The sequence below is a fragment of the Miniopterus schreibersii genome (genome assembly GCF_964146895.1).
Source record: "Miniopterus schreibersii genome assembly, chromosome: 3".
Lineage (NCBI taxonomy): Eukaryota > Metazoa > Chordata > Mammalia > Chiroptera > Miniopteridae > Miniopterus > Miniopterus schreibersii.
The window spans coordinates 30,087,389-30,101,752 of record NC_138103.1 but is presented as its reverse complement, the minus strand read 5'-3'; the positions used below and the strand labels follow the sequence as shown (position 1 = coordinate 30,101,752).

At 44.9% G+C, this 14,364-nt stretch overlaps 1 protein-coding gene across 1 annotated transcript; it reads left to right on the top strand.

Moving 5' to 3' along the window:
• Nucleotides 1-337: 337 nt before the first annotated feature.
• SERPINE1 (serpin family E member 1) lies at nt 338-7,667 on the top strand. Its single transcript, XM_081132823.1, has 9 exons — nt 338-437; nt 1,018-1,289; nt 1,941-2,174; nt 2,719-2,913; nt 3,516-3,714; nt 4,802-4,902; nt 5,018-5,104; nt 5,663-5,746; nt 6,041-7,667. The coding sequence occupies exons 2-9, from the start codon at nt 1,019-1,021 to the stop codon at nt 6,076-6,078; spliced, it is 1,209 nt and encodes a 402-aa protein (XP_080988949.1). The 5' UTR covers nt 338-437; nt 1,018; the 3' UTR covers nt 6,079-7,667.
• Nucleotides 7,668-14,364: the final 6,697 nt, after the last annotated feature.

Sequence of the window (14,364 nt, the reverse complement as noted above, 5' to 3'; positions counted from 1 at the left end):
ATCTCAAACACAGGGCATTTCAGGCTGTCTGGCACTGCCAGGGGTCAGGCTGGTATAATATCCAAAGAGAGAGGGACACAGCAAAAAAGAGGCAGAAAGCAGCAAAATCAAGGGAGGCTGTTGGGCCAAGGCTGTCGGGGTTTGCTCAATAGTTCCTGAGCCCTCACGCACACACACACACACACAGCAGCGGCACGCACACACATGCCTCAGCGAGTCAGACATCCAGAGCCAGAAAGTGGGTGGGGCTGGGCCATGAGTTAATCTATTTCCTGCCCACTTCTGGTATAAAGGGAGGCAGCTGCCTCCTTAACAGCACAGCTGTGTCTGGCTGCAGGGCTAAGGGCACTGTCAAGAAAGACACACCTCCTCTCCAGCCTCGGAATCACCACAATCATCAGCAGCAGCAGGACAAATCGCCAGCAGCACAACTTCAGGTAAGAGAAAAACAAACTCTCTCCATCCCTTCCCTTCAGTTAAGGCAAAGAATGCCCGTCCACAGAATTTACCCATCCAAGATCCCCACTGTTCGTCCCCACTTCCTGACAAGACCTGCAGCCCTAAGTTGCCCCTCCATAGCAGTGATTGAGAATCTGAACCCATCATGGTTTCTTTCTTTTATTTTAAATTAACCATTTTAAAAATTGATCTCAGAGAGAGGAAGAGAGGGAGAGAGAGAGAGAGAGAGAAAGAGAAACATCAGTGTGAGAGAGAAACATTGATCCGTTGCCTCCCACATGTGCCCTGACTGGGGATCGAACCTGCAACCTGTGTATGTACCCTGACTGGGAACTGAACCTGTCAACTTTTGGTGTACAGGACGACGCCCCAATCAACTGAGCCACACCAGCCAGGGCCCCACCATGATTTCTGAATGAATCTTGCCCTTGTGTTCATTTAGCACCTGTCAGCAACAAACATGGGAGGCCTGGCCCATGGCTGGGATGTCGTCTCCCCTCCCCATTCGCCATTCTTCTAGAACTATTCCCTCATCAGATTCTTTCCCACTTGCTCTAGGATGAAAATATCTCCAGTTTTTGCCTGTCTAGCTCTGGGCCTGGCCCTCATCTTTGATGAAGGATCTGCATTGTACCATCGCCAGTCTCAAGCGGCCCAACTGGTCACAGATTTTGGAGTGAAGGTGTTTCAGCAGGTGGCACAGGCCTCCAAGGACCGTAATGTGGTTTTTTCACCCTATGGGGTGGCCTCAGTCCTGGCCATGCTGCAGCTGACAACCAGAGGAGAAACCAGGCAGCAGATCCAAGCGGCAATGCAATTCGAGATTGAAGGTGAGAGATGGGTGAAGTAGGAGGCAGGCACTCTTACAGCCTTCACAGAACTGGAGTGTAACCAACCAGAAGTGGAGGAAAGGCTGACTCCAGCTCAGCTGAGCCAACACCTGTATTGCCATGTCATAAGGACCACCATACCCTATGTCACTTGGCCCTTGACCAGTTGCAAGGTGTACAGGCCAGTGGATTTGGTATAAAACAGCCTTGCATCACCACTTATTAGCTGCATAACCTTAACTCCTCTGAGGCTTAGTTTCCTCATTAACAAAACGGGGGTAATAAAAGTACCTAGCACAGACGGCTGCTGTAAGGATTAAACAGAATTGTCCATATGAAATACTTTGCATAGCTATTATTATTATTATTATTATTATTATTATTATTAGAAAAAATGTAGGGTTCATAACTTAAAAGCAGAAAAATATTCTAACCCAAAGAAAGAGTTAGAATCTGAGATTTTTTTGAGAAAAAGAGGGAGATGCAAAAGAGATTAAGATTTGAAATGAAATTTCCCTCCAGAGACACCTAGGTGAGCAGAAGAGCCCCATCCATGAGGGCAGGGTGAGGTCTCTCATGGGGGAAGTTGGCCCAGCTGGGACCCCTTGGCTTAACATGAGCCTGATGTGTCCTTTCCACCCTCCTGCACAGAGAAGGGCATGGCCCCTGCCCTCCGTCAACTGTACAAGGAACTCATAGGGCCATGGAACAAGGATGAGATCAGCATCGCCGATGCCATCTTTGTCCAGCGGGATCTGAAGCTGGTTCAAGGCTTCATGCCTCACTTCTTCAGGCTGTTCCACACCACAGTGAAGCAGGTGGACTTTTCAGAGATTGAGAGAGCCAGGTTCATCATCAACGACTGGGTGAAGAGACACACAAAAGGTGAGCAGACAAAGAAAGAAAACCAGGCAGAGGGGCCTGCCAAGAAACGGGATTTGTTTCCAAATCCCCAATATCCCAACCTCTCCTTTTCAGCATTCTCTTCTTTGTAGGTGGAAGGTCAAGTGCTTTAAGAATCAGTGTTATATTTTTTCATAATTAGCCCTTCTCGTGAACCAACTCTAAAGGCATCCTTAAAACGTGCTACACTATTTCATTAGAATGATAGTAACCATGATGAGGAGCACACACAACCCTTCGAGACTACAGCTTAGGGAGCAAAGTAAGGGAAGACTTAAGTTTTCAGTTCTGATCCTGGACAGGATCCCAGGCTCAAGAAAGTGTGGTGAGCTGGAGACTTTCTGAGACCCTTAGGAAGATGGAACAGGTTGAAAACAGCTAGACTGGTTCGCCTAAAACCCCAGACTATCTTCTGACTGGATCATTTCAACAGACACACATCCATTTGAGGCCTGGGAGCTGAAGGGAACTATCTAAGAAGATTTTAAAAAATATCTAGCTCCTAATCACCTGGTTTCCCCCATAGGCATGATTAGTGACTTACTTGGTGAAGGGGCAGTGGACCAGCTGACACGCCTGGTGCTGGCGAATGCCCTCTACTTCAACGGCCACTGGAAGACACCCTTCCCAGAGTTGGCCACCCACCACCGCCTCTTCCACAAGTCCGATGGCAGCACTGTCTTGGTGCCCATGATGTCTCAGACCAACAAGTTCAACTACAGTAAGTGCAAGACTCCTTTCCCCAAGTCCTTCACCTACTGGACCTCATCCCTGGGTATTGCCCTCTAAGGGAGGAAAAACCTAGAATATACCCCAGCTTTAACAAAGACTTCCCAAATATGAGACTCTAGGATAACTGGAGCAGCATAAAATAGCTTTATCTTATGGAAAATGAAGCTGAAATCCAGCAGCTCCCTCACGCCCACATTTGGTGACTTGACCCCTGTCTCTCATCCTCATGTGGTTCTAGTGTGTTTACCTGGGGCCCACAAATCCTGCTGTAGGAAGAGCTATGAGGAAGCTGAGATTCAGGAGATGAAGACTGGAATAAATTAGTGGCTGGGTATAATGGAGAGTGGAGTGAATATAAAGAAAGCCAGTAAAGAGAGAAACCAGAAGAAACTAAACTGACAGAAAATAAGGGAAATGAAAATTAAAACATTGAGTAGGGGAACTGCTGGGGTGTGAGCCTCAAAAGCCAAAATGGAGAGCTGGCTTCCAGAAAGAGTGAGGGGACAGGAGAACTAGTTGAAAACCCAGTGCTGGGTTAGAATCAACAAGAGCTGGAGCCATTTCCAATGTGCCCTCTTGGTGTCTTCACAGCTGAGTTTTCCACCCCTGACGGCCATTACTACGACATCTTGGAATTGCCCTACCACGGGGACACTCTCAGCATGTTCATTGCTGCTCCCTATGAAAAAGAAGTGCCTCTCTCTGCCCTCACCAACATTCTGGATGCCCAGCTCATCAGCCAGTGGAAAGGGAATATGACCTGTCTGCCCCGCCTCCTGGTTCTGCCCAAGTAAGCCATCCCTTGCTCTCACCATACTTGCCAATTCCCTAATCCCCTCTATCTCCTGCCTCCCCTCTTTCCTGAAAACACTGCCCCCATGATGAGTTTCTAAAATGTGATGTTTGCAGGGCAGGGACATATGTGGGAGGCTGACGGGAAACACTCTGGCCTAGGTTTGATTAAGATTCCTCTCATCATTCCTCTTCCCATTTCTACTAGAGGACAAGGAGGAGTTTTCTAGACTAAGTCCTCACACATACCTCCCTCAAAATATCCAGCCAAAGCCAGCCAAAGGAAGAACCAGAGAAATGATAGAGGCGGGAGGCTAAATCTGCCTTTGCCTTTTTATGAATGCCCCTCACTCCCACCCCCATCTCCTCAAATCAATATCCAAACAATGGGGACAAAAGGAATTACTTCTGCAGATGGAGCAGCTGGAACTATAGCTTCTAGCTGGCTTCCAACAAGCAGATTTTTTAATTCCTTCTGCAGAAGCAAAGAGGGTGGAGAAGGCTGAGGCCTGGTAATTCCAGAATTGCAGGAAAGCCTCCCACCGTGCTTACCCCAAATTTCCACAGACTATCATGCCAGGCTTTAGAAAAGAGGAGAATTTAGTTGGTTATCTCTCTCTCTCTCTCTCTCTCTCTTTCTCTCTCTCTCCCTCCTTTTCTCTCAAAAATGGAGGTAATTAGTTGTGACCTGATGGGAAGCAGAGAGTACCCCAAGGCCTCACTGCTTGAGTCCTCTTCAGGGTTAGCTCTCAGAAACACAATCTACAGACCAGATTTTTGTTCAAATAGCCTTGCAGGAGAATTTGCCCTTGGCTCCCCAGCCAGACTGAATAAACTGCTGCCTTATTTGAGAAAAGTAATTAGTCATCAGTTCGAGGGGGTTGGGAGAGTGCAGGAGAATGTTCATTAGTATTAGAACCTCTAGCAAGCAGAGACTTTGCAAAAAGATTTGAAAAAACAAGCCTTCCTCTTTTACTTTCACATCAGTCCCAATCCTGTAGGGCTGCTGGGGTGAACCTGGTAGGAACCGGGAGAGGTGGCCAGAGGTAGCCTGAGCTTGAGCTGTTTCCCGCTCCTGTGTATAGGTTCTCCCTGGAGAGTGAAATTGACCTCAGGAGGCCCTTGGAGAACTTGGGGATGACGAGCATGTTTAGTCCAAGCCAGGCAGACTTCTCGAGTTTTTCAGGTAAGAGATTTTCCTATCATTTCTTATCCTGGTGGACTGTGCAGGCCCCTTAGAGGACAAAGAAGCTTTTCCCTGAAAACCACAGCTGATCTACTCTTGTATCCGCCCGTTTCAGATCAAGAGCCTCTCTACGTATCACAGGCACTGCAAAAAGTGAAGATCAAGGTGAATGAGAGAGGCACAGAGGCATCCTCCTCTACAGGTGAGTCAGGCTCACAAGTCTCAGCCCAAGGCTTATAGGAGGGGCCATTATGGTCCCCACACCTAGGATGAGCCCCTCTGCCCTGCTCCACCAGGCCTCTCCTCATGGCAGCACTTCCTGTGCAGGAGTATTGCCCTTTCCTCTCTAGTGTTTCTCAGCCTAGAAAATGGGCCTGCTTTTCTGGGACCCAGTTCCCTTACCCAGTGGCTCCTGAGGTCCTCTAAATGTGAAAGGTCTCCCAAAGGAAACCTGGGTTTTCCTCACAGTGGATAGTCAACTTAAGGAACTTGCTTATCAATATGCCCTAAAAGGGTTTATATAAATGTCTGTTTGAAGGAGAGCAGCTGGTGATCTCTGCCAAACACCTGGAGGAAACCAGGCCTCGGGGAACTTCCCTAAACTTTTAAGGTTCAGGTCCAAGCGAACACCAGAGCCTCCTAAAAATCACTCCCCAGTGCTGCCACCAGATGGAAGGCTGTCGTCAATGGATCGCTTGTGATCAATCCAGGAACCAGTGCTGATGTCCCTGTATTCTAAAACATTGTCCTTCTCTTCCAGCCATTACTGTCTCAGCCCGAATGGCCCCTGAGGAGATCATCATGGACAGACCCTTCCTCTTTGTGGTGCGGCACAACCCCACAGGTGAGCCCGAGGCCCACGCTGCCCCACCATTTCAGGCACCAGCCCAGACTGGTGTAGATGCCCCTCTTACTCCAGGACTCTAGGCAAGGAATCTGTTCCTCTTCCCCTCCTCAGAGGCAGTGCTCCATCACAGAGTGCTGTGCCAGGACCCCAGTCCTAGCTTAGTCACTAAAGCAGCTATGACTCCAGACACCTCACTCATCTTCTCACATCTTAGTTCATCCATAAACTTTAAGCTTGGTGAGCTGTGCCATTCCTTCCAACTCTCATCTCCCATGATTCTTCCATCCTCAGGAACAGTCCTTTTCATGGGCCAAGTGATGGAACCCTGACCATGAAAAAAGAAGCTCTCATCTGGGACAGAACTGGAGATGTATCAAAGAAAACTGCGAAGAAAAGAACTTTTATTTTAATTAATCTTTCTGGAGAGAGAGAAGATATTTGACTTTTTTTTCCTTTTTAATGGTAAATCTGCCTTCTAGACCTCAGCCTCTCCCAACAGGGAGAAAGAGGACCTTTAAGTTAAACTCCCTAGTGGAGACCCTGGGAGGGGCCTCCGAAGCACAGCTCCCTGAAGGTCTCCAAACCAGCCTGTAAAACTCTCAGAGCCACTTGTGCAGCTGCTTCTGCCCATCACTCTGCCTGTTTGGGTCTTCAGAGCTGGATCCCACTGAGGCTCTGGCAGGATGGCACCACAGGCTTGCAGGAGCTTTCGTGTGCTTGGTAGAAACTATTTGTGTTCCAGTCACGTTGCCCTCACTCTTGCACTGTCTGCCACTGCTGAGGAGGCTGGCGTCGGGCCAGGGAAGACCAGTGGAAGAAACACCTTTTCATTGCGAAGTCCGTCCTTCCCCAGCTCAGAGGTGCTGTGGAATGGCAGAGCCACTGCCTACCCAGTTGCGGAGACCCAAGCTGGCCTGGCTGTTTCCCTCCCCAGAAACAGTGAGCATATATTATTTTGGAGTGTAGGTGACTTGTTTACTTATAGAAGCAGGTTTCTGCTTCCGACAAACATTATTTTGCAGGAATAGAGGAAGGTGTGCCTGGCTCCTGCCTCCAATCTCCTAATGGGGAGGATGGGATGCCAGGGGTGTGCTTGAATATTTATCACATTCTTGTGTGCTTGTTAGAGAGAAAGAGGACTATCAAAAAAACTGTATTATTTAAACTTGCTTAGAGTGTTCCTTTGTGATCTGTGTCATTGCATCTCAGGAGTCTAGCCCCTTACTGCCATACCTCCCTGGGCAGCAAGCGTGAGGGGCTCACACTGCCACCTTGTGGCTGCCTGAACCCCATGGCTCTTCTTTCCTTGCTTTTCCACTTGATGGATTAGGAGCCCTGCCAAGATTATCCACCTTCGCACTTTAGGGACCTAAAGGATGTGGTGGGTGAGAGAGACTAGAGTGAGGACAGAGTGGTTTCAAAATTTTCCGATATATTTAGGAGCAGAAGTGCAAAGGGATGCACGACCTAGGAGGACAGAACTTTCCCCAATTACAGGGTGACTCACAGCTGCATTGGTGACTCACTTCAATGTGTCATTTCCGGCTGCTATGTGAGAGCCGTGGACATGTGAGAGAGAAAGGGAGAGAGAAAATGAGAGGGAATGAGGGAGAGACAGCGAACTCGGGCTCAAGTACCCTAGTTAGATAATCTTTCTGAAACAAACTAGCTAAGGGGTATGGCTTGAGGATCAATTTATTGAAGAATTGAACATTGATGTCAATTGAATGCAGTCTCATAGAATCCTCATCATTCCATTGTGCTTTTCAGAGAAAAATCTTGGTTCTTTGTTTTTTCTTTTTTCATCATGCACTGGACAGTGATAGCTACACACCGTATCAGAAGGATACTCAAATGTGGGGTCCAATGTTCTTGAGATTGTGTTGAATTATATGCTTTTTCACTTTTGATATATTATAAAAAGCAAAATTAAAAAAAAAAAAAAACCAATAAAATAAATAAATAAAAAGAATATTCCAAAACAGTCCCTGCCCTTACTTTCCACATTTCACACAGTACAAAATCAAAATCCTGTCAGCTCATAGCCGTCTTGGGTAAAAGGGATCTTTAGGAAACATACACACATGGGAAAGTCCACAAGACTGGCCACTGGGGCTCAGCCAAAAGGCCCAGGGACATGTCGTGTGGGCATGATTCTCTCGTTGAGCATCATCCTCAAAAAGGAAAGAGGGTTCCCCCAAATACCTTTCATCCACTCAGACAGACCTGCTTGCGCCTACTGTTCCTGTGGGTTTCCATCTCCATTAATGCCATTTCCTTCTACCACCAAACGCCCCCATCTCCTGCAACTACCCCCCTCCCCATTTCTCAAAACCCAGGCCAAGCCCATTTTCTTCAACCAGCATTCCCATGGATCCAGTCAACATCATCACGCTCCCCTGGGCATTTACTGATTTTTTTCCTTTTCCTGGTAACAGTGCTTTTATTCATGTATGCTCGAGTGAGCATGTTACCCCCCACCCCATCTACATATCAGACTCCTTGAAAAACAAGGCTCCTTTGTTACACACACTCTTCATATCCTCCTTAAAATAGCACCCTGAAAAGTTTCTTATTCTCTTCCTCTAGTATCTTGAAGACTCTTCCTAGAAACATTAGTTTCTGTTCATATATTAAAAAATAATTTTTAAACTGAAAAAATACCAAGTACAATCTGTCAAAACTGTATGCCATCCAGCTCCAGGACCCTCAAAACAAGATTGATAGAACCAGGCCCTGGAATCCTAGATCATGTCTTAATCAGAAGTAATTATCATCTGGAAGGGTAATGGCCAAAACGCTGTCTGAGAGTTAAGAGGTAAGGCGTTCCCTGTACTGGAAGTGTTCTGAGAAAGCCAGGACGACCACTTGGTGGGGACGCTTCAGTGGTCAGAGTATAAGACAAGGTGACTTTTTTAAGTGATAAAGAACACATGCTTATTAGAAGACATCCAAACAGCTAAAAAGGTTAAAAGTGGAACTTAGTAGGCCTCTGTTTCTTGGGTTTCTCTCAGAACTTTGCTAAGCATTTATAAGAATACTTAAAATAGTTACTTTCACACAAATAAGATCATTATATATATATGTATATATGTATGTATGTAGTGTTCTGTAGATCACTTTATTTGCCTAATGATACATCCTACACACCTGTCCCTAATTCTTTTTACCAATTGCATATATAGATGTACTGTAATTCCTTAACTACCGCAGATGGATATTTTGGTTGTTTCACGTCTTTTTAAATTTGTCATTGTTGCCCGGCCGGGCGTGGCTCAGCGATTGAGCGTCGACCTAGGATCCAGGCGATCGGGGTTCAATTCCTGGTCAGGGCACATGCCCGGGTTGCGGGCCCGATCCCCAGTGGGGGCGTGCAGGAGGCAGCTGATCAATGACTCTCTCATCCTTGATGTTTCTATCTCTCTCCCTCCCTCTTCTTTCCTCTCTCTGAAATCAATAAAGATATATTTAAAAAAAAAAAAATTTGTCATTGTTGTTACCAACAATGCTGAGATGGATATCCTTCAGTGTTTGTCCCTATGCACATGTGCTTGTGCTTGTGTTTCCATAGAATGACTTCCGAGTGATGGGACTAAGTATTTTTTTTAATGTTTTATCTTTATTGTTGAAAATATTACAAATGTGTCCCCCCCCCCCCATTGATCCTCTTCACGCTGCATGCCCCCTCCAGGCCTTCACCACACTATTTTCTGGGTCCATGGGTTATGCATATATGCACATAAGTTTGTAGGTTAATCTCTCCCCATCCATCCACTCCTGCCCTCCCTCTGAGATTTGTCAGTATGTTCCATGCTTCTATGTCTCTGGATTTATTTTGTTCATCAGATTACACATATAGGTAAGATCATGTGATACTTATCTTTCTCTGACTGGCTTATTTAACTTAGCATAGTACTCTCCAGGTCCCACCATGCATGTTGTCTCAAAGGGTAAAGGATCCTTCTTTTTTACAGCTGCATAGTATTCTATGGTGTAAATGGGGACCAAGTATCTTTTAAGAACCTCCCAATCCTGCAATTCTGTGATTCTGGTAGTACAAACATTTTCAAATGGTACAAAACAATCAAAAGTGATCATTTGTTGGGTTAGAATCCTAACTTTTCCCAAACTTAAATAAGCTTTCACAACTTTCCTAAATAAGCCCACTGCTGTGAATAAAGATAAATTTTAGACCTTGAACTAAAAAGAACCTTCACATTATCATTCTTTCTAAAATTATGCTCAACTTCCTTGGAGCAAATTTTGATCATGATGCAAATCCAGAAAGGGTATTCACTCACTTCCCAATCATTCAACATGTACTAAAGGACATCTCACTGCCCTTTCCATTTCTGTTTTCCTCTCAAGGTTCATAAGGGGCATTCTTGGGTGCCTCAGCATAATACACTAAGACAGCAATTTTCAACCAATGTGCAGCAAGAATTTTAAAAACATGCACTACTTATTTAGTCAGAGGCACTGACCTATTTTCCCTTAGATTGTCAAATAAAAAAATGACAGCAGCCATCACAACAATAGCTGTCCAGAGTGAAAGAATCAAAATTATACATATTTTTTGTCAGATTGGAAAAATATATATTTTTTGGTGTGCTGCAGAATTTTCGTAATTTGTTCATGTGTGCCATGAGATGAAAAAGGTTGAAAACTGCTGCACTGAGGTATTCAAAGAAGATGTGCTTGTTTGACACCTCCTTTTAATGGATTCCTCTCTTCAGGTTTGCCTTCTTCAAGCTTTCTCTCCAAAAGATGATAGAGTCAGAGAGGACCCAAAGCCCATTCAAGCCTGGAAGGAAGGTTTCCCCCTCCCCTTAGAAAGTCAGTGGGATCCAGGGCAAAACCCAGAGGAAAGGAGCCCAGAATGGGTAGCTCACTAAAGCTACTCTCAGATTTAGAGAGAGATGCTCTCTTTTAACCTTAGTGATTTTTCCTTCTTTCCTTTCCTGTGCAACTGACAAGCTTTGTAGGGCAACAATATGGTTGTAGAAGTAGAGAAAAAAGGCCAAAGAGGCCATCTGGCCTACTTCTGTCTTAGACCATCAACTCAAAAACTAGATGTGACCTGATCCAGTTCACAAGATATTTCTATACTGAGATTTGTGAGATCTCCCCTTAGTCTCATGGGGCAGCTGGGGTCATGAAGGCAACAGTCAAAAAATTCAGGGACACCAGGACCCAGATATATCTTTCATCCTCCTTACGCCCTGAAAATATGACCAATTCCAGGCACTGGGCTAGTTGTTGAGGAGTTACCCATCTGTAACAAATTTGTTTAGAAACCGAAAGACCCTCTTTTTTCCACAAGATGCTTCAAAATGCAGAACAAGTGAGCCTTCATTCTGCAGTATACAGTTCAAAAACTGTCTATACCTGCTGAGAAGGCTCAGCAGAAAAGAGTTCTTCAGGCGGCCTTACAATGGCAAAGGGCATTTGCTCCACAAAGAGTCCCATTTAATAGTGCCCTCTGCTTTTCTCAGATATTCTGGGGACAAAAATGATGATGCAGCCTCACAGTGCCTGTGAAGTCCTGCTTGGCTTTGCCCGGCCCCCTCCTTGGTCATTCCAAGCCCTCTTCCTCTGTTTCTTTAGAGATTTAAAAAAACAACCAACGAGATCTACTTCCAGCATCATTACTGTTGATTTCTTGTAAACCTCACACAGTGAAATTATTTATCTGCCTGTCCAAGTATGGTCAATGAGTTTGAACTTTGTAAATTCCTCAATGGCAAAAACTATTCTATCAGAGTGAAACTTGTCAAGGAGACACAATCTGTTACCAAATCATTTTTTAAAGATGGTTTCTCAAGTAAGTTTTGTTGTATAAATAGTAGCAAACACATATAAAGATAAGGAAACTAGGACAGAGAGAGGTTGAATAACTCGCTGTTGTTATTGTTACTTAGCTCCAGGCAGTCAGACAAGTCTATGCTCCTAACCATCTCACCTTATACGTATGCATCTGTAAACAGAGGTCTCCTTGAACACAGAGCAAAGCTCAGTTGAAGTTAGGAGCAAATGTGCTATCCTCATGCCAGTCACCAGAGTGTCCTGTTTTACACCTTTGCCTTACCAGACTGAACACCAGCGTCCTGAATGTAGCCTTTGATTCCCTAGCCACCAGATGTCGCTTTGACTCCAGTAGAAAGCTCTTCTTTAAAGAAAGCAGCTGTGGCTTCCACCAAAATCTTGCCAAGTTTGAACTCCATTCAATTTAGTAAGTATTTATTGAAAAGCTTAATTTTACACTGGGTGCTGTGAAGCACTTTTTAAAAAATGTAAGTGATGTTTCTGACTATCAGCTACCTAAGGACAATAGACACCAAAAAGCTGACACACTACTCGAGTCACGGCAAAATTTATTGAAAGGAACATCGTAGAAATGATCACTACAGGCTAGAGTGTAAAGGCTCATCAGGAGCTGCTGCTTGACTGAAACTTAACGAGTGAATAAGGTGAACTTAGGTCTATGGGAAGGAACAGCAGGGCATTCCAGAAAACAATGCGAACAAAATCACGAAGAAAAAGAACAGCGAGGCAGGTTCAAGGAGCACACCTGAGGATGAAATCCCAAGTCGCCAGGTGGTGTTCAGACTGCTGCCCTCCCCCTTGGGTAATCCCCCTCAGATAACCCAGCCAGTTGTCTCCCTTTCTTCCATGTACCCTCTCCTAGTCTAGTCAAGTGAGCCTGACTGGTGTCCCTTGAATAGCCATGCTTTTATGTTACCAGTCATATCCCAGACTTACAGTCTGCAAGCCTAGGAAACAGCAGCGGCACTGACCCTAATGAGAAACCTAGAGATGGGATGGTTTCAGGGAAAAGCAGGGGGAAGTAACTCTTTTTGGCAAGTGAAATTTGAGATGACAATGGAATTTTTCCAATGAGTGATCCAATATACATTTATGCAACAAACATCAGGTGCCTGCTGTGTATCAGGCACTGCGGCAGGCACAGTAGAAAGAGCAACAGCAAAAGAAGACAGTTTATCACCTAGCAGAAATAACAGGTATTAAATATGTACTAGTAAACATGAAATTAGAATTTAGCATATTTTGAGAAGTAAGATTTAAATATATAGGTTTGACAAGGATCGTAATAAAAACCAATCAATAAGCACTGTGCAGGATGCTGGAAAGAAGCAAAAATGAACAAGGCACTGCTCATAAACGAAAAAAAAGACACAGCCCAGCAAGGAGCTTACAATCCAGTTGCAGAGATAAGGCTGACTCAAGCATTCAGCCAGTGGACAATATAGCATGAGTGGCACCAATGGCACTGCCATATCTAGTGAGGGTGGAGTGGAAGCACTGGAGTAAGTTGGGGCCACTCCACTGCTACCTTAGAATCTGATCCTATGACCCTCTGCTAGAGTCTTACCTATCCTCCATCGCCCCATCCCCACCCCATCCTTTTCTGGACCAAAGTCCAGGCTGGTGCGTGGATCGGCCATGTCCAGCAGACATGCTCATGCTGCGTGTGCAAAGAAAGCTGTGAAAGCCAATATCTGGATATTTTAAATGCTACACTGGGAGGTTGTTCTAGCTCCTCTAGACTCATAAGCTGGAGATTCCTAAACCCTAGTAAGGGGGTTTCGAGCCTGGGAGGTGAAAAGAATGGAAAACATCTATCACAGAAAGTATTTTAATGCCAGGACTGCTAGAAACATCACATGATAAGATCCCAATTGCTCGGTTTAAAAAAAAAAAAAAAAGGTATAAAAAAACTCAGAGATGACTGCAAATGACATCATCAGGGAACTATGAACTACTTCAAGAACACGTAAAAAATAGGTGCAGAGAGCATCATGAGAGAGAGAAACTCACATTATAGAAGATGAAAGGCTTCAGAGACTATCGGGCCACTCTTTCAACCACTGCAGGAACCACCTCCACAACCAGACGAGGGAAGGCACAGGATGGCGTCAGCATGGTTTGTAGAGGGACGATACAAACACCATCTGCACACCTGTGGAGGAAAATCTCACCTCTTCCATTTTTTCATTTATATGAAATTATATTTTAGCATATTTTGGGTGAGAAATAAGATTATTTTATTTTTAAATTAAATGTATTGGGGTGACATTGGTTAATAAGATTATATAGGTTTTAAGTGTACATTTCTATGATACATAATCTGTATATTGCAGAGAAGTAAGATTTAAAAACCTAGATTTGACAACCAGATATACAGACACATTTGACGCCAATCAACAAACACTGTGCAGGGTGCTGTAAAGGAACAAAGGATGAACAAGACGTCACCCAAGGAGCAGCTTACGATCCAGCTGGAGAGACGGAGTCAACTCACACACACAACTCCTTTGGTTCCTCCTCCTTCTCTACTTAGGTGAGTTATCAACTTCAGTTACTCGCCCATTACCGGTACCTCTCCAATCTGTCCCTCTCCATTTCATCCTTGCGCCTGGATTCCCCAAACTGCATCCTAGATGGCCTTCCAGCCTTCCATCTGTCCTTTCACATTGACCCCCACATTAGTTTCAGATTAATTTTCTTAAAACTGTTTTCACCAAGTTATTCTGTTGCTCAGAAAGTCATAACAACTCCCAGCTGCCCACTGCATCAAATCTGAACTCCTCGGC